This window comes from Mustela lutreola, chromosome 18 (genome assembly GCF_030435805.1).
Source record: "Mustela lutreola isolate mMusLut2 chromosome 18, mMusLut2.pri, whole genome shotgun sequence".
Lineage (NCBI taxonomy): Eukaryota > Metazoa > Chordata > Mammalia > Carnivora > Mustelidae > Mustela > Mustela lutreola.
The window spans coordinates 36,142,222-36,162,898 of record NC_081307.1 but is presented as its reverse complement, the minus strand read 5'-3'; the positions used below and the strand labels follow the sequence as shown (position 1 = coordinate 36,162,898).

Here is a 20,677-nt window from a genome sequence, read left to right as displayed (position 1 = left end):
TAAGCATCAGAAAGTCACAAACAGAACCGGTCTTTCCACTGCTCTATCCCAGTGCCCCTGCATGCAGGCTAGGGTAGCTGGACTTCCCTAAAAGAACCATTTTTCTAGAGCGGTAGAAAAGGAAGTTAGACTGCAAGAGATTAAAAAAAAATGTAGAGGTAAAGAGGTAGAAACAGAGAATGTGGGCTATCGCTTAAGGAAGGAGTAAGTGACCAGAGGGGAGAGTGAATCTGCCACTCCTACTAGGAAGGGAGATGAGCGGGGGGTCTAACCAGGGAGGCAGGGCTGGGACTGGATATAAATGGAGACTAGAGGAACTTAAGCTTTGTGTCTCCACGCCAAAACACTGCACAGAACTTTACTTCTGGGTGACCAACAGTAACTGGAGCATAACTCACAGAAAGCAATGTATTTATATCCAGAACACATATCTACTGACTTCATACATACAGATCGTGATGTGAACACTGAGCCTAGTTTATCTCTTCAAACATTTTTTCCTAATTGTAGGCATGTCTGGTCTCAAAGGAAGCAGGAATGGCACTGGAGAAGCCCACTATCCACACCCAGGACTTTTTCCTTCCAAAAAGAAATCTAGCTCTTCTCACAGTCCAGGCCATTACTTCCCACAGAAAGAGAGGGGAAACCTTGTTGAAAATCCTTCTTTTCTGTAATGCTTCCTGTTGGCAATACACTTGTCCAAGTACTGGTTCCTTGAGAAGTCTATTCACCGGGCCTTGTCTCCTAAGATAAGCATCTACCAATCCTGTTACACGATGTGGATCCCCTACAGTCACAGAAAGTAGCCACCGTTCTGGCCCTGATTAGAATTTTCCATTAAAATGGTTCCCATCATGTGGCTCAGTGGGGTAAGCCTCTGCCTTGGCTCAGGTCAAGATTGAGCCCCACATGGGGCTCTCTGCTCAGCAGGAGCCTGCTTCCGCCTCTCTCTGCCTGCTTCTCCGCCTACTTGTGATCTCTCTGTCAAGTAAATAAATAAAATCTTAAAAAAAAAAAAAAAAAAAAAAGGCTCCCAGCATAAAGCTACCCCACAGGCTTCCGTTAAGGGGACAAAAAAAAAAAAAAAAAAAGAAAAATGAAAAGAAATCTTATCACTTAAAGCTTTTGGCATCCTTTGGAAGTGCAACTGTCCCCAGAAAAAGTTACACATTAAACCACTTTTACTGAAGCCAAAGGGCAGGAGAAGGATCCAGAGGTCACTGGATCCGTCTTCACACCCACAAAACAACGGCCCCGCCTTCCGAGAATTTTGTTTCGGTCACAAAAGTGTGTCCGCACTTTATATATCCTGTATGTGCAGTCCAGGGGATTTTATTACGACCCCCACCGAGGCTCCGTATTCAAACACAATGGGAAGAGAGCCCCAGGCGCCGGGGAAGTGAAGCAGGAGTGAATCCCAAAGGTCTGAAGCACCTGGCGAGAAGGCGGTGCAGCCGAGCGCCAACAGGCAGCCGCCACCGTTACTGCGGTGGGGACGAGCGGGCGACCCCGAGCCTCGCCAGCGGCCGGACGCGGGGAGTCCTGCGCGCCCGCGGGGGAGAAAGGGGCCGAGCGGGAGCCCCCTAGAGAGGGAGGAGCATCTCGCCCAGCCTCGCGCTGGGCAGATACGCCGGGCGGAGCTCTGATAGCGCTTATCGCAGCCCCGTCCCTCCCCGGGCCGCCGTGGGTCCGCCCGGACCGAGCCGGGACGTATCCGCCGCTCGCACCGGTGCTCCCGACTGAAGACCGCGCTCTGCAGACCCGCCGTGCTGGCGGACACCTCGGCATGAGGGCGCATTCCGGGACCGGGGCCCACAGAGCGTGCGGGCGGAACGTGGGGCTGCCCTCCCGCCAGGCCGGGCCCCCTCCTCCCGCCCGCACCCACCTGCACCCACCGGGCTGGCAGTCGCCACCTTGCTTCCCGCGTCTGCAGCGAGACCAAACTTCGGAGCATGCGTAGCGGACAGGCCCAGGCTCTCCCCGCATTCGACCAATCAGAGGATGTGTTAATTTCACGGGATCCCGCCCCCTACGGGGGACTATGGCAACCGGAGGCCAATCAGACGGCGCGTTGTTGCCGCGGAGCCCCGCCCCCGACAGGGGCGCTGGGTGACGGGCGAGGGTCATGGGGTGTAAACGCTTTTGAGCTCCGGAGCCTCGGAGGCCCGCGGCGTCCCCTTGCCCCGCGGCCGCGAGCAGCGCGCCCGGCCCCGCACCCGTCGGCCCGCCCAGCGTCAGGCGGCGGCGCGGCCCATGCGGCTGGGGGCGGCGGCCGGAGCGGGCGCGGGCTGGGCGTCTCAGGCGCGGCCGGCGGCCCGGAGAGGTGAGGGGGCGGCGGCGCGGCGCGGCCCGGCCCGGTGATTGGCCGCCGGCTGAGGGCAGCGGGGCGGCCGGGAGGCGGCCCGGGCGCGGGGCGGCCCCGGAGCATTCCGCGAGCGGCGCCGGCAAGATGCTGCTGTCCCTGGTGCTCCACATGTACTCGATGCGCTGCGTGCTGCCGGCCGCCGTGCTCCTGGGCACGGCCCCCACCTACGTGCTGGCCTGGGGGGCCTGGCGGCTGCTGTCCGCCTTCCTGCCCGCCCGCTGCTACCAGGCGGTGGACGACCGGCTCTACTGCCTCTATCAGAGCATGGTGCTCTTCTTCTTCGAGAACTACACCGGCGTGCAGGTGAGGGGCGCGGCCCGCCCTCCGCGCGTCCGCCGCGCCCGGCGCCCCGCGCTCCACCCGCGTCCGCGCCGGGAACCTTCCAGCCCGCGCCCCGCCCCCCACCCGGGGTACTTTGGGATCGTGCCGCTCTGCCTGGCGGATCCGGCCCCGAGAGCACGTGCCCTCGCCCCACCCTCCCACCGCCGCGGGAGGGCTCACGTTCTTAGGTAGGGTTTGGTCTGGTGCTTCCTTGCAGGTACCCCCAGGTCTCCAGGGAGCTGTGGCTCTGTGGTTCGGAGGCCACAAGTGCGATCAGCCGCCCCCTTCTCCCCATCTTTGACTGTCTGTCTCGGTGCTTAGCTAAGTGGGTGCACATGAGCACTTAAGTAGGGCAAGCAGTTGTCAAGTTTTTCGGCGTTTGGTCTAAGAAGATTGGTAAGGTTTCAAGTCAAAAGGGCGCTGTTGAAAATCGGAGACCTTCTCTTGAAACCGATGAATGCTGCTTTTTGGGCAATAATTACAACTCTGTTTTGCATTCTTCCCCAGTAGAAGTGAAAGCTGGACGAGGAAATTAATACGTTTGTTACTGTAGACGCCTTACGGTAGATAAAAATTCCTGCCAACTTAAACTGGGCTCAAATGTGTGACTGATGTTTTGTCTGATGACTTTCTGTTACTTTTTCTGTGGAGACTGGATCTGTGGATTAAATTTGTATAAAAAAATGTAGAAGGTTCCCTTAATTTTAGTTATTTGAATTCTCTTGTACAGAAATAACGTTTGCAGATTTTCCCTGTATTTCCCAATTTGAATAAAAGAGCTTGATTCTTGGATATTCCTTATATCCAATTAGTGCTTTTTTTCCTCCCCTTTTCTTAGTCGGGGTTGGGTTGAAGGGAATAGGATGGCATTGGTTTTGTCTTTTTGTCTTTTTTTTTCCTCAAGCAGCTGTTTTCACCCTGTTGTCAACCAGCTACTATTTTCAGTTTGCAGTTGCACTGCTGTGGATCCCTGATGACTCTGAGTTTGCCCCAGTTGGAGGTTGTTTGGGGGAAGGGAAGTAGGAGAAGCCAGGGCCTACATTTAAACCAGTATCTGTAAGATACTGAAAGAACGCTCTTTCAGATCATGGTTTCCTGTTAATTGGCTTTTAAAAAAATGGTCTTCATTTACAATTTTCACAAATTCAGACCAATCATTTGCCTCCCTTTGCTCTTCACCATATTTGACTAAATGTATGGTTTTGTCATAATTAAATAGTTAATTTTAATCAGATGATAGCTGACCTGGGCTAGGGGACAGCCAGAACATAGGACAAAGTCAGTTACCTTTTAGAAAAAGAATACTGCCTGTAGTGGGTTATTTCATTTTTGTTCAAAGAATATAGCATGTTCCATGCAATATAATGGATAATATACCAGTGTGTTTAGCAAGTTTCTTATTTTAAAAATTATAAAATTCCAGTGTTTCTAAATTGTATGTCTTATACCCTGTTCAGTGTAGACCTCCAGTTTAATTTTTGAGTTCTCAGCACTTGGTTTTTTTAAAAAATTGAATCCACTGATCCTCAATGGGCAATCAGTTCTAGAATTCCTAACAAACTTTAAGGAACACACATTAAATAAAACTTTGAATTGTACTCAAGGGCCATTAGATATCCTTTTATAGATGCATGAATGACAATATCCAGGATAATAAAGGAAAGGAAATGTATTTATAAGGACATTCTATCATCTAATTTATAGTATTACTTACTAGTTTTCATCAGTGAGTGTCATTGTAAAGATTTGATTAACATTTTAGTTTTTCTTCTTTTGCTAGGGGACTTTTTTTCCCCCCCCTTGAATTGTTTTTCACCTCTAGTTTGCAAAGAACAGAGATGATTCTCATCTCTGTTCTGAATATAAGAATGTTGATTCATTTCTGAAGAAGTGTTAGTAATTTTGAGTTTGGGGATGAAAGGAAGTTCGCTATTAAATTATATAAATTGTAGAAGTATATTTAAATTGGAATTTTTTCCACCCCCTCTCATCAGGCAACCACCAGTCTGATCTCTGTGTTTATGGGTTTGTTTCTTTTTTGTTTGTTTCGTTTTTTAGATAACACATGAAGTGAAACCGAATGGTATTTGTCTGACTTATTTCGCTTAGCATAATATCCTCTGGGTCCAGCCATGTTGTCCCCAATGCCAAGATCATTCCTTTTTCTGTCTCAGTGATATTCCTCTGTGTGTATATGTGTGTGTGTGTGTGTGTAGCACATCTTCATTTATCAGTGGACACATAGGTTTCTTCTGTATCTCAGCTATTGGGAACAATGCTGCAATAAACATAGGGGTATATGTATATCTTTTTGATGAGTGTTTTTGTTTTCTTTGAGTAAATACCCAATAGTGGAGTTACTGGGTCAGGTAGTATTTCTATTTTTAATTTTTTGAGGAACCTCCACCGTTGCTTCACCAATTAACGTTTCCACCAGCAGTGCACGAGGGTTCCCTTTTCTCCACATCCTTGCTAAATGTCTTTCTGATACTAACCATTCTGTCAGGTGTAAGGTGATAACTGATGATTTTGATTTGCATTTGCCTGTTGATGAGTGATGTTGAGCATAAATTAGAATAATTTTAAATGGAATTTTTAATGCTTTTTAATTGTAAGTTTTAAAAAAGAACTGGATGGAAGTAATTGCTTTGGAAGCTGTTAAAAGTTAATGTATTTTTTTCCTAAATGTCAGAATTCCTTTCTCATTATTAAAAAAAAAAATTAAAAAAGTTCTGCTTTTTTCCCTCCTTCCGATGGGATGAACTAAAAACTGATCATGATATTTGCAGAACAAAAATATCTAGTGATATAATACATGCCTCCTCATTAACATCTAATAAGTATTTTAGTCAGATTTTTTTTCTGCTTAAATCCTTTTCTAACATTTGGAATTTACTTTAAAATGTATTTTACATTACAGGCCCTATCTTCTGATTTGCTGTTCCTCAAATGCTAACATGATAGAACAACAAAATGCGGACTTTGAGATAAGATGAATTTAATTTTTCAACTGACCTACTTCAAATATAAAGTAGTCCAGAAAACACTGGAAACAAGATGACAGAATTTAAGCCTAAAATTTCGATTTTTTAAAAATGTATTCAGTTAGAATACTCTTAACTTCTCTAATTCATATTTTTAATTGAAACATTGTTTCAAGTTCTTCCGGAACAACCAAGGCATTCGTATCTGGAGACCATTTATAACTGGTTCTTTTTGTAGCACTGTCTCATCAAACACAGTTCTAGACTTTTAGTTAAATTTGTGTCTTATAGCTAAAGGCAGCTAAACTATTTGAATGAAACATGTTTGTTTAAAAATGGGAAAAGGGACCTTGCAAGCCACCTCCTTTTTACCACATCTGGATTCTGTCTGCATGTCTGCTGAAACGTTGCCCAGAGTCATCTTGAGTATCAGTAGTCCTAAAGAGAATATGAATACTTTGTATCCTCAATTTCATTTTCCTCTGCTTATTTATCATCCATGTGAAGGCCTTAAAAGACATGAGAGGACTTCCTTCAGTTTAGCTGGGGCCTGACAGAGCCTGGCAGATTCTGTTGTGCTTCTGCCTCTGTGTGTTTAAGAATGACTCCAGCCTTTCATAGGGGAAATTAAATATTTCCCAAATCAAATAGGATTCCAGTCTAACACATTTTGAGTCTGGATAGGGAATAGACTTATAAGAAAATCTTAGAGGGGCGCCTGGGTGGCTCAGTGGGTTAAAGCCTCTGCCTTCAGCTCAGGTCATGATCTCAGGGTCCTGGGATCGAGCCCCGCATCGAGCTCTCTGCTCAGCGGGGAGCCTGCTTCCTCCTCTCTCTCTGCCTACTTGTGATTTCTATCTGTCAAATAAATAAAATCTTTAAAAAAAAATCTTAGAGAACTGTAATTAGAACTTTCCTATAAATAAAAATTGTTGTACTTTGTTATAAATAAAAATCCCTGATTGAGCAAGCAAGCTTTTTGTTTTGGTTGCATTGGTCTAAGATTCCTTTTAATGTCTTATTTTTCTATTTTAAATCACAGATGCAATAAAACATTCATGCACTGCCAAAATATTTTGAGAAAGTTAAAGTTCCCTCTGCCTACACATACCTTTCCCAGGTATGCAACCGTTTGGTGTGTAACTTTAGATTCCTTCTAAGAGTTTTTAAATAAACGTAAATTGTGGGAAGACTTCTCCAATTAATTAACTTCTCAGGAGGGTTTTATAGTCGCACCCAATATGTCTGTAACCTGTGGGGACACCTCTATACTCTTATGATGAGGATAGGAAAATATGAATCTATAGGCATAATTTACTTTCCCTCTTCGTGAATTTGTCTGAATTTGTCGAGCCGAATGAACTGACAGCTGACTCTTCCTAAATGGACTAGAAATTGATTTTTCCTGGGACGCCTGGATGGCTCAGTCGTTAAGCGTCTGCCTGCTGCTGCCTGCGGCTCGGGGCATGATCCCAGGGTCCTGGGATTGAGCCCGGCATCTGCATCGTATCAGGCTCCCTGCTCAGCAGGAAGCTTGCTTCTCCCTCTCACACTCTCCCTGCTTGTGTCCCCTCTCTCGCTGTGCTTCTCTCTGTCAAATAAATAAAATCTGAAAAAAAAGAGAAAAAGAAATTGATTTTTCCTTTAATATTTTCTTGTTTTATTATGGTTTCTCAACCACAGGTTGATAATGTAACCCAAAACTAAGTAGTAAGTTCTAAGGAAGCCCCCAAAACTACTCTTCATTCCTTCATTCGTGCAGTGTCGGAGTGGGTACCTTGTTCCAGATCCTTAGCTGGATGCTGCGGGACACAGTGAGGAGAACTGGGGGCAAGATCCCTGCCCTTCTGGAGCTCACCTTCTAGTGAGAGACAAATGATGACAAGAAAACTAAAATATACTGTGCTCTGTGAGATTGTTAGGCTAGTGGTTGAGGAAGTGTGCCCAAACCAACGACATTTGTATTGAGCTCTGAAAAAGGGCCAATCGGAGCATTAGTAGTAAGCCAGGCGAGGGATGGTGGTCAGAGTTGTGGACAGAATGGACATGGAGAGAATGTAAAGACTCCCCTCCCTCCCAGATCTATTTTCGAAGTAGCTGATAGGGCTTTGTGACTGGCTGTGGAAGAGAAAGGAGAGGGAGGGGTCTGTAACAAACTTGGGGCTGACTGTGTCAGTCGTGTCTAGCATGTCAGTCGTGTCCCTGTCACAAGATAGGCACCGAACTTCCCATTTTACCGATGAGAACGGAGGCACCCGTAGTTCACCTCTGTAGGAGTTAAGGCAGGATTCAGTACAAGGCTCTCTGGCTTCAGGATCCATTTTCCGAAGATGCTTTGCTTGATGGTGTGATTATATTGGTTGAAATGAGATTCCTGCTCTCAGTGTATTCGTGCTAGGAAAAATACGGACGAACAATTCCAGTAGAGGATAATACTGAAATCGGAGTGTTTGTTAGCTTTGTGATAGAAAGATAACATAACTTCACCTGGATTCTTCAAGAAAGCTCTATCAATTATTCTGAGTTGCTTTGAATCTTTACTTCAAATGGGAGAAAGTATCATGGTGTGTTTAGGAAAGAGGCCATCACCGGACACCTGAATGAAAATGAAGACAACTAAGTGTGGCCTTCAAAGCTGTCTAAATTTTGCCCTGGCCAGTTTTTCTGTTTATTGGTTTCACTGTAGCCCAACTGCTGCTTCTTCCCCAGCCTCTCCAAATCACCAGTGTCTTTTCAAGCATGTGCCTGTGGACTCCTGTGTATACTTTCTTCTAGCTGAAGCCTCAGCTTTCCCTCACCCACTCTCGGTGTCAGCATCACACATGAATTAACATATGAAATAGTAACATAACATTAGCGTCTTCTAATGTTTGTATTATCCCTTCTACAAGTTTGTAAACTTGTGGAGATGGCATTAAAGGGGACAATATCTTAATTTTTCCCTTTTAACAAAAGGGCAGAGTACAGGGAATACTGGTCTGAGTTTTTGTGGAAATGTAGATGAATCTCACTTTTAACGGGAGTGGGTTCTTGAATGAGCTTACTAGTTGACAGGTTTTGATTTGATAGGGACTACAGGTCTAGTGAGTCTAATTGTATTTTTTACTTAAATAGATAAAAGGGAAAGAAACGTGAACCGCACACTTAGAAGTAACACTGTGAAAGAATAAGGTCAGAGACCTTATAACTTATAAAGGAGGCAGTTCTGCAACAGCCAGCAAAATAGAGAAACCTTTGTTTGCTTGTCCATAAAAACCTGTAATTTTTGCTACTTTTGAACCTATGCAGTTCTTTAAAGGCTTATTTTGTTTCCTCTTTCTGTATGGGAACTAGCACTGGAGATCCCAAATAACCAAGTATTTTAGAGGACTGTATGCTTCTGGAAGTGAAAGTGGTATTTGGAAGACAGCTTGATTCTGCCCGGTCTTCAGGTGGAATTCAGGAGGAAGAAGAAATCAGGAGTGATACCTGGAGCATTACCTAAAATGCTAATCATATTCTAGGCATTCATGTTTTCTTTTATTTTTAAACTTAATTTAATTTTTTAAAACAATTTTATTTGAAAAAGAGCATGAGCAGGGGGCAGATAGCAGCAGGAGGAGAAGCAGACTCTGGGCTGAGCAGGGAGCCCGACTTGGGGCTTGATCCCAGGACCCCAAGATCATGAACCAAGCCCAAGGCAGATGCTTAACCGACTGAGCCATCCAGGCTCTCTACCTGGGCACTCGTGGTTTAGAATGAGAAAATAATCTGTACTCTCAACACACAGTTTAGCAGTGTAGAAAGAAGTCAGTTTTATAAAAGCATGTATGAGGTAAGTTACAAAAGAAAGGAATCAAGAGTCATGGGAAAACAAGAGCTCTGCAGCTGAATCCCAGCACTTGTCACACTGCAGGGAGCTTGTGCGGCTCAGTGGAGGACCCGGGGACTGCAGGGCCCGTGGAGCGAGCCAGCGAAAGGCCACTGCTCTTCGTGTCCCGTGTATTGCTTTGTTCCCTGTCTTCGTTTGCCTTTCTGGAGAAATATTTTTTGTGTCCAAAATAATTTTGGAATAATTAAAAAATCAAAATAATTAAATATTATTATTATTATTAATTAAATAATAATATTTAATAATATTCAATATTTAATAATTTAATATATTAAAATTCATAATATTTATTAAATATATTTAATATTTAATATTAATATTTAATAATTGTCATTATTAATTAAATAATTAAATGATTTAAAATAATTTAAAAAATAATTTAATTTTTTTGTGAGTTTCTTATCTCCTTAGTGTTCAGACTGAAAAAAAAAAATCACATAAGCTTCTAATAAATGGGAAGTTTCCTCATTCAAAGTTCGTATTTGGAATTTGGGCAAAGAATACTTTTGTAACGTTCGAAGGAGTTTTGGATCTTGGTGGGAGAAACCTGGGCGTAATTCCTAGCTCTCTGACAGAGTATGTGTCAGCTTGAGTTCATCAGCTTCCCAGCTCCATATTCTGCTCCTTCAGTGAATACTTAGTCATGCCGTCTGGAAGACTGAATGAGGCAGCGTGCGGAGCTGCCCTCAGTGACTTGCACGTCATAGGTGCTTAGCGAAACACCCTGTAGGGTAAGGACTGTGCCAAGGGACACACATGAAGAATGTGTAAGAAAGCCTTGTGTTTTGTAAGGTTCCTTTTAAATGTTGCATGGTCCTTATAGCATACTGCTTATTCGACAAATGACTACGTTTCTACTTTAATCAGAGGGCATTGTAATTTTCCTATTCAGTGAAGTGTTTGAGATTGGGCAGAAAAAGACCATCATGTTTGTATGTGTTACAGTAGATACCTTATGCTGGTTAACTTGTGATATATTTCATTGGCATAAAAATGCATTTAAAAATTCATTTCAAATGATTATAAATATCATAGAGTATAAATTATATATGTAATCATATTAAAACAATTTATAGTTGCATTTTTATGTATTACAGACTTTTTTTCCCCTCTTATCCATTAATCACATAGCATAGTTGTGAGTAAAAAATTTCAATTTATTGGACAATAATAATAACAACAGCTAAGTTTTGGGGAGATGGTTACTATGTTCAAGGCATTGTATGAAGTAGCTTACCTGGTCTCATTAATTAGGAGTAGGACATTCATTTTACATGTAAAGAAATAGATGTGTAGAGGTAAGGGACTTGCTCAATTTCACACAGTTAGTAAGGTGATGGACTAGGATTCAAATCCAAGTCTTAAATACTTTAACCTGTGTTCTAGGTGAACTATTATGTTGCAGTGGAGGAAGAAAAACTTTTCCTCTACTCTTAGGTTGGTAGCTGAGATCTGCAAATTGAACTGGCAAAAGTCAAATTAACAGCAGAAAAGACACATATTTTACTGATGTTAATATTAGTTTCTTAGCTGAGATCTGCAAATTGAATTGGCAAAAGTCAGATTAACAGCAGAAAAGACACATTATTTTACTGATGTTAATATTTTTACATGTTGGTGCCTCACAGAAAATAAGTGAGAATGAAAAGAAGTGAATAGACTCAGCTTGAGGGGTTTATATGTCATTTTAACAAGGGCAGTAACTCAACATGACAGAGAAAGGGCTTTTGGCCATTAGGGCTGGTAAATTGTGGGCAGGTCACTAGGGAATGGGTGAGAGATAAGAGCGGTTTAGTAACGTTTGCCATGCAGACTTATCATGTGCTATCTCTGTTTTTTTCTGGCATTCTAGAAGGGAACACCTTTAGGAATGGGTATTAACATCACCCTTACAAAGGGAAGCATAGGACTCAGGCAGAAGGGGGGGTGCAGAGAGGTCTTCCTGTGTTTGCTGCTTCTCACTTGTCTTCACCTCAAATATGCTTATGTCATGTGACATATTTTGGGGTAGCATATTCTGGTCACCCTGAACAGAGTCTAGATCTAAGGGCAGTGAAAAGTTTTTTTAAAAAATATTTCATTTTGCATACTGAAAGAAAATGGATATCATTGAGATAAAGAATCTGTCCCCCCCCCCAAAAAAAATTGCTGTCCACTTATGTCCTGGTGGGATTATTAGATACTCTGCTGTTTTAAACACATGGTCACTATAGATTCCATTTTACTCCCTTTTTTCAGGATATAAAGAGTTTTTAGGTTGTTTACATATCATGGGAGAAAATTAAAAATAATATAAAGATACAGTCAACATGAGGTGAAAGAAGTCTGCCTCTACATCCAGGCCACCTTCTTAGAGCCGGTTTGTGCAGGTTAAACAAGTTTGTTTGACTAATAATAGTAACTAGAGGATCAGTTGCAATGAAGATAATTTATTCAAAGAGCATTTTTATTGTCCCCTTCTGAATTAATAAAATGAAAAGGAAAAATTGTTCTTTTTTCTATAGGGACTTTCTTTTTTTTCCCACAAGATTTTATTTATTTATTTGACTGAGAGAGAGAGCGCACGCACATAAGCAGGGGGAGCAGGCTCTCTACGCCGTGGGGCTTGATCTCAGGACCCTGGGATCAAGACCTGAGCCGAAGGCAGACACCTAAACTGACTGAGCCACCCAGGCAGCCCTCTGTAGAGACTTTAGATGAGCTTTTAAAAAATGGATAACCTAAAATTAAACAATTATGATGAACCTAAAATTAAAGAATTAGGAAGAAAAAAAAGCCATGTTTTTCATGTGCCTTGTTTTGAAGGAACAAATTATCTGCAGAAGACCTGACTAATGTGATTAAAAATATATGTACTAGAAGATTCACAGAACGCCTTAAAAAGTCATTGGTGCATTTAAAGTGTTTTACTTACATTTATTCCAAAACCTTTTAGTGCTGAAAATGAGATCTAGCCTTATTTACTTGTGAAAAGTAAAAGTGCAAGTTAATAATTTAGTAAACTTGTGCTGAAAGCCATCTGAGTGCCAGGCTCCGGGGGTAGAAAAATGAAGACCGTGCCACGGAAGAGCTTATGAGCCCCCCACACGTGACTTGCAGATAAATCCGCACAACATGTGGTTGATGCTCCCATAGGAGTGTGAATGGGTTTGTTCCAGGGCAAAATGGGAGTATGTGTGTGTGTGTGTGTGTGTGTGTGTGTGTGTGATTAATCCCGGGCTCTGGGTTAGAAGGCGGGAACGCTTCAGAGAAGAGGTGAGTGCGTGCTGAGGAGTGGATTTAAGATGATTACACTGAGACAGCGCTGGTAGGCTTATAGGTCATCATATAAAGGTCAGGGAAGAAGACTGTCTCCTGCCCAGTGGTCCTTCTAGCAGGACTAGAATCAGATTGCCATGAGACAGATTAATGGGAGATAACCAAATTTAATGGTGTGTGTATGGGGACTCCACACCCACATGAGATTCCAAAGATAGTCAATGGGAAGCGTACCTGAGCTAAGGGGAGGGGGTTAGGATACAACAAGGAGAAGGCTGTTAGCAGGAAGGTGAAAGGAGGTGCCGTATGATGTAGTTAAGTTTCTTAGGTAAAGGGGAGTCTGGTTAGAGCTCCATTCCTGGAACAGGCTCTCCTTTTCAACACAAATGTAGGCCTTTGAGAGCCAGGCAGATAGCTTTTCCTGCATCTGCTGGGTTTTGATTACTTTTTACTTAATCTTTATGCCAGAGTGGACTGTCTAGGGGCAGCCTGCCCTTGGTCCCTGTATAATCATTTAATAATTAATATGTTAATATGTATAGGGATTTTATAAGTTCTTAGAACTCTAATTTAGAAACTACGGCTATCTAATTAACCATGTATTTGTGAATAACGTAGTGATAGCTGTTAAGTATTTTGAGAATCTGCATTCTTAAAGAGTAAAAATTTTTTGTTTTCCTCCTTGTTAGTAAATTTAAAAACAAACCTTCCACTTAAATGAATGAAAGAAATTTGACAATTTTAAATTAGAATGAAGTGCTTTTTCTTTGAAACCTTTTTCATTTGTCAACATTATTCAGAATACTTAGTAAAGATTTTCAACTATTACAATAAGATTTATAGTTCATAATTTCATTTACTTTGCTTTTAGATTTTTTCAGGTTTTAATTACGAAGGGCTCCTCTTTTCTCACTTCTGATGAATCCCAACCAATTTATAGTGGCAAATGAAAAAAATTTAAATAGGCAATCAGTCCACATATTTACTTTAAGATAACTAAATTATGTTTTGTGAGGGGCCTTACCCTCTTTTTTTCCCTATCTTCGTGCATTTTATTTGGAAATGTCTTTTATTTCAGTGAGATACTGTGCATATTGAAGAATAGTTTTTAAAAAGTTTGGAAGGATGCATGTATATATTTTCCCTTCAGTAGCTATGAATTGGGTTTTTTTTTCCTTCAGAGTGATCTAGCAGTAGAACTATGTTTTTGCCATCTGTGTTGCCCAATTAAATTCACTACTGATTTTCTGTAGATACCGTTGAGGCCACTTTGAGGCAGCAGGCTTCAACAGTGGAAATGTGAGCAAGGGAAAAGAGCCCACAGGGACCACTGAGCTGGATGCAAACAGGCTCATTAAGCGGCCCACCTGGAAATGGCTATAGGCCCTCACCTACCAAAGGGCTGCTTACAACCAGGCACAGTTACCAAAAAAGGAAGAATTCCATATGTTCCTGCACCTATTACTACAGCCCCTCGCCTCTGCCTGGATAGACAGTCTCTCCTTGGCCAGCCTGCCTGCTCCTGTTCTCGCAGTGTATTCAATCAACTTCTGTCTCCTGTGCTTTGCCTTGGGTGATTTTTTTCACAACCCGTGCTGCTGGCCCCAAACAGAGTCAGAACATGCCAGAAATACCACAATCAAACTTAAAAAAAGCCTTTTAATCTACCTTCAAAGACTTCAGTCTGACAGTCTGTTATTCAAGCTCAGAGTAAGAAAGGAAAGGGAGACCCTTTTGTTGGATGGTTCAGGTGCTGGCTTCAGCTTGGGGGCAGCAGGTCTCCAAGGAGTGGCAATCAGGTTGAATCAACTAAACTGAAACCCTTAAATGTCAATCTCCCATCCAGGGACCTTAAGCCAAAAAATAGAAGGTCGCGTGGCTGCAGTATTGTCAGCGCAGTGCGTCATACCCAGTGCTCTCGAAGCAGGACGTATTGGCAAGAGAATGGGGATCGTTCACGAGCAAGAGCTCCCCTTTTAACCCTGCAGAGATCAAAACCGCTGGTTTAAGATTTTGTTTGGTCTTTGGGCACTGATAGGCTTTATTAATAAAAAAAAAAAATCGAGCAAATATCTAAACACCTACTGCACGTGTGTAGCAAGGTATAGTTTTCTGGGAAAGAATAGAAACTGGAGTCTGAGTCCCTGACCTCCGCAGTGTTAAGTCCTCTAGTTCCACTTTTCTACAGAGATGCTGAGTTAATGTCATTTTCTTTCTTCTTGTGTGAAGATGTTAACGAAGAGTGTTGTGGCCAAGAGATCTGTGTGGACATCTAACGACATAGACCTAAAAACCCTTAGTTAATTTATAATCTTGCATAAGCCATGATGACAAGATAAGTAAAAATGCCCTGACTTAAAAAAAATAAAATACCACTATTAGCAGTCCTTTCCTTTAAAGTCTATAAAAATATACTTTTAATTTCTTTATATAATTTGTGTGAAGTATTTAAGACATACCAAACTACATACAGACTCATAATGAACACCTGTGTACCCACCATGTAGTTTAAGGAATAAAACGTGACTGTTAGAGCTGAAACCGCCATGTGCCACTACCATGTCACCTCCCTCCCCCGGCCCAGTCCTGGAAGTCACCTGTATCCTGAACTTTGTCCGTCTGTCTTTCTTTCTTTCTGATTTTATTTATTTTTTAAGCTCTACGCCCAGCATGGGGCTGGAACCCATGACCCTGAGATCAAGTCACACACCACCTGCTGAGCCAGCCAGGCACCCCAGTGACGTTTCTCTGTTCTTTACAGAGATACAGAGAGTCCTAATCATGAGCCATGTTTCCCTGTTACTTACAAAATCATCTTCAATTTGATATTCAAAAGACTTTTCCCATTCTGGTCCAGATTTCCCAGGGGTCTCCTTGCTCCTCCTTACCAACTCTGCATGCAGCCGTGGTTTTACTGTGAAATTGCAGTGGGGGGCGGGGCGTGGAGTCCACAGGCCTAGGACGCTACCACTCCATTTCTTTGTCCACACTTTCATGAACTTCCTTCATCTCATCTGCTGAAACCACACCTAATGGATGCTGCTTCTGTTCTATGGTCGACAGTTCTTGAATATAAAATGTGTCCTATTTTCATAATGTAAGTGTTATGTCTTACTGCAGTTACTGTATTACATGGCTGTCTCTCCCACTATAGGCTTTTTGAAGGAAGATGTATCTTCCAGAAAAAGCTTCAGATATTGTGAGCAGTCAGTAAATAAATGCTTGTTGTCTTTTTCTCATGGGGCTGTTGATTACTGTGTTTCACTTTATAATCATTTACCTGCCCTGCACTTAACTACTTTATCAATGTGTCATTTATGGTCTCTGCTGCTTCTAAGAGAAGTCTAATTTTTGTTAATCATGGATGGAAATAGTCATGACATTTTCAATTTTTTGCCAGTCCTATTTTGTTTGTTACATATTTGGTGCATGTTTTGAAATATTAATGTTTCTTTTTGTTTTTTATCTTTTAGATATTGCTATATGGAGATTTGCCAAAAAATAAAGAAAATATAATATATTTAGCAAATCATCAAAGCACAGGTTTGTATTTCATTTCCATGAAATTTAGGTCTTCTACAAAAAGTAGATGGGTATTCAAAGTAATATATTTATTTATTTACATGAAAAAATTTTTTGGTTATTGTTAAAGCATCAATTTTCAATGCAGATATTATATTGTGACCTTGTATTCTTGTGATTTTACTTTTTTGGAAAGTTGGTCATAGGAAAACTATGAATTTTCCCAAATTTGCCTTCTTCCCTCTGATGGGTATAAATGAGCCATTTTCTTTCATTTATTTTGTTTCTTTGAATAGTTCTTTGAAAAAATTATGCATTCTTCCTTTTGTAAGTTCTGTTTCTGGAAGTAAAATTGGGTCTAAGTGTATACACATTTTACATTTTTGATTGGTAAGCAGAAAGGTTGTGCTAGTAAGTGACTACCACTTCCCTAAAGACAGTACTAATTTCTAATGTCTGCAGTTCCTTTTGCCTCATCAAATGTTTTGGTTTAATTACAGGTTGCTGTTTTGTCAGAAGACTCAGAAGAGTCTGGTCTTCAATTATAGTGCAGTATATACTTTAAAGTACCTTTTCAAAAAACTTTTTGTTTTGAAATAGTTGTAGATTCTTAGGAATTTGCAAAAGCAGTATATGGAGTCCCATGACCTGTTAGTCAGTTTTTTCCCCATGATGACATGTTATATAGCTGTTGTACATACAGTATCAAAGCCCAAGAAATTGACATTGGTTAAGGTACTTTTTAGTCATACGAAAAATTCAGTCCAAAGAAAATCCCATCTCACTTTTTTTTTTAAGCCTATAAGTGCTTTTGATGCACACTTCCTAAATTCCATTTTTATTACTTTAAGAAATATAGTACCCAGAAGTTCAAAGCTAAAAACAACCTGAATGGGGCACCTGGTGGCTCAGTCGGTTAAGTTTCCGCCTTCGGCTCAGGTCATGATTCCAGGGTCCTGGGATCGAGCCCCACATTGGGCTCTCTGCTTGGCAGGGAGATTGCTTCTCTCTCTCCTTTAAGAAAAAAAAAGAAAAAAAAAAACAACAACGTGAATGGATTATAGGATAATGGAAATGTCACTTAAGCCTATGGCTGTTCTTTATCTTCCTCCTGTCACTTGTGTCTCTTTATGGTTTTGTTGCTTTTATTACTGCCTATACTATGGATAAGGTAAAGAAAGTAAAAAGTTGAAATGTATTTTTCTCAGTTAAGCTTATTAATGATTACATTCAGTTTTATGGGGCAAGAGTTGATTCTATGAAGGGTTGATAGGAATTTTGAGTATCTGTGTTTCTCCCTGACTTTATGAATGTGACTGGCTTGGACAGTATAATGACACTTGACTTTGGCAGAGCACGCAGCCTGATTGGGTCAGGGCCCGCTTGCAGCGCTGGCCTACAGAGCGGCCTTACTCTTCCTGTACTCCGTTTCTGCAGACACGCTGGGTCTTTACTACTAACGAGTCCTGCTGCTGCAGTCTTGTTGCCAATGGCACGTTTCTACCAGGCTTCCGAGATCCAGATATGAAGGATTTATAAGGCCAGGGCAGGGAGTGACTCAGGACAACCCAGATTTGCTTTATATTGACCCATTGGTTCATTTTATTGGAGTTTTGGTATGTGTTTAAAGAGGATCTCTCTTAAAATTCCTTGTTCAGGCTCTCTGCCAACTTTTTTTGCTGGGTTTCAGTGTGGAAGTAGCCGTATTAAGAGAGCTGCAGACCTAGGCTGACCGTGCGGAGTAAGTACTCTCCACGTTGGAGGTGGCGGCAGTAACACTAGCAATAAAAGGAGAACCACTGCTGTCACTGGTGTGCTCGCTACGTGCGACATTTATACACATTACTTCAGAGTGAGGCCTCCGGGGAAAAACATTTGGAAGAAAGCAGTTTTGTTTTCTTTCTGACTTACGTATTTAGAACTGGAAGATAATACGGGAAGCAAGAGCTCCACAGTCAGCCCACAACCAGCCTGGAAAAGCCTCACTTCTCAGCGAGGAGAGCCATTTCCTCGTCCCTTTATCTGACCCCTCAGGGCTTCAGACTCTGGGACCAGGTCCTATACCAGGTAGCCTTTGGGATTTGAGAAAGCTGCTTTTTTGAATGCCTTTTAAAAAACCCGTAACTTTGGAACAAAACTAGATAGTGATTTTTAACTCACCTTAGAATTGCAGGTTTTAGTCAGAATATGATAGATGTTGCCCAGAAAAATGGGCACATATGAATTTGTGTATAGTTTTAGGTTCCTGAAGCTTACCCATGGTCATAGGTCATTGGCCGGTGGGGTCTGGGTACCCTTTTATCCAGACTTTCTGAGATATATTAAGAACCATAAATGAGTATCTAAAAATGTAAGTAGCAGGAAGCATATTTCAAGGACTGCTGTTCAACCTGGATTTTCTTGTTTGTCCTCTAGTAGGCCTGCCAGAATGTAAGTCTATTCTGGGCCTCATGTTCCAAACCATTGATGTTTTAATTAATATCTCTTCTCTGGCGTTTTCACGTGATCGTCTTTGCTGTCTTTCTCTTCTTGGTCTCTTACTTCTCTGCTGTGAGGGTATAGTGGCTCTTATTCCTTCCTCTTGACCTTTTTAAATCCCTGCTTTTGCCACGGTTACCTTGATCTCATGAAATGAACCCTTTTCTTGGTTTTAGTGATACTCGCCTTAACTAACAAAACGAGTGGTGAGTAGATCATCATAAAAAGGTGTGAGCTTTGCCGTCACACCCTGGTTCATGTGCTGTTCTGCAGTGGGCTCTGTGACCATGGGCAAATTACTTAGCTTCTCTTAACATTATTTGTACGCTGTGAGAAGGTCTACTGCTCAGGGTTTTTAGGCAGTTTACATGGGCTAGCTCCTCGTCTCTCAGTGTGCCTGGTTTATGGGAGGCTTTCAGCAGCAGAGGTGGTGGTGGTGACTCCGATGACGGCGGCTGTGTCCCTGCTGGGCAAGTGCTTCCTGCCTGGCATCTCGGTTACATACACAGTACCTTAGGACTTAGGGCCTCTTGTTACATAAGAACGTAGATGAGAAAAGCCTCACTTTTCTTGCTGTCTCTCCCTTGTTCATGGGAACAATGACACTGCTGTGGCTGTGTGAGTAGTTATTGCAAAGGTGCATATTCTCATGTCAGCTGTCGGCAACCTAGCTGTAGTCTCGTGTCTCCTATCAGAAATCTGGGTGAGAATAAACAGGAAAAGTAAAGGTAATTGAGTAGCAAAAATTGATGGCACAAAGTCTGGGTGTTTTAATTACTTAATTTGTTCTTAAGCTGTTCCACTAAAATTTACACAAGCTTAAGGTCATAAGCCCAGGGGACTTAATACCAACATGACACATTGTACACTGAATCTTGAAAGTTTTGGAAGGTGCATTCTAGGCCATGTGTAGCCCTGCTTGTTTCAATATAAAAATGTGTTATTAAAAATTCCTTCAAACTTTAAAAAGATAATTGTTCCAAGAAAAAATACCATATCTTGTTTTTAGACTTGTACCCCAAATATGTTCCAGGATGATTTAGTTCTCACTGTTTATTTATGTTAGGTACGGTTGCTACAAGGTAGATCATTTGGTTTCCAAGATATAATCAGAAAGAGCTGTGCTTATCAGTATTGTGGAAGTGATTTGAATGAGAAGGAAGGGGCTTAGGGAGATGGCCTCCACAGGCAGCACAGACGTCAGAGTAGAGTGATGGTTGATTGTTCTGTATATAGGTGTCTCCCGCTGACAGCTTTGAGGGTTCCCCGGTGTAGGAGGATATCTCCGCGACACTCTACTTAAAAGGAGTTGTAATACATTAAAGTGTATAATTATAACTTGAGTCATCAAGAAAGAATTTGTGAATGATAGAGATTAAAAAGATTTGCAGTGGCTCAGTGGGTTAAGCCTCTGCCTTCGGCTCAGGTCCTGGGATTGAGCCCCACATTGGGCTCGCTACTCAGCAGGGAGCCTGCTTCCCCCCTTTCCCTCTGCCTGCCTCTCTGCCTACTTGTGATCTCTCTCTCTGTGTCAAATAAATAAATAAATAAATAAATAAATCTTTTTAAAAAAGATTTGCAATAATTGATAAAATGATTTTTCATAAGAATAATTTTTAGTGTTTAACTCTTCTTTAGAATATTCTCTCTAATATGATGTATCGTCTAGAGGATCGCAAACAGCTGTAATCCTGTGGAAAACTGTCCGTTTTTGTTTAAACTATTGTTAACTGCTTAAATTTCCAGGCTTTTATTTGCCACAGATCTTATTTTAACATTTTCCCCTCTAATTCAGTCCTTTTGTTCTGGCTCTTATGGCCCTGGATACATACGTGATGGTAAGACTATATTTTTTTCAGAGATTCTTACTATTATTTT

At 41.8% G+C, this 20,677-nt stretch overlaps 1 protein-coding gene across 1 annotated transcript in view; it reads left to right on the top strand.

Moving 5' to 3' along the window:
• The first annotated feature begins 2,437 nt into the window (after window positions 1-2,437).
• The window catches only part of AGPAT5 (1-acylglycerol-3-phosphate O-acyltransferase 5), a 51,404-nt gene continuing 33,164 nt past the window's right edge, over window positions 2,438-20,677 (top strand). The window contains exons 1-2 of the mRNA XM_059155947.1: window positions 2,438-2,668; window positions 16,273-16,342. Of these exons, the coding sequence (XP_059011930.1) occupies window positions 2,450-2,668; window positions 16,273-16,342 (289 nt within the window). The 5' untranslated portion in view covers window positions 2,438-2,449. The remainder of the gene's footprint in view (window positions 2,669-16,272; window positions 16,343-20,677) is intronic.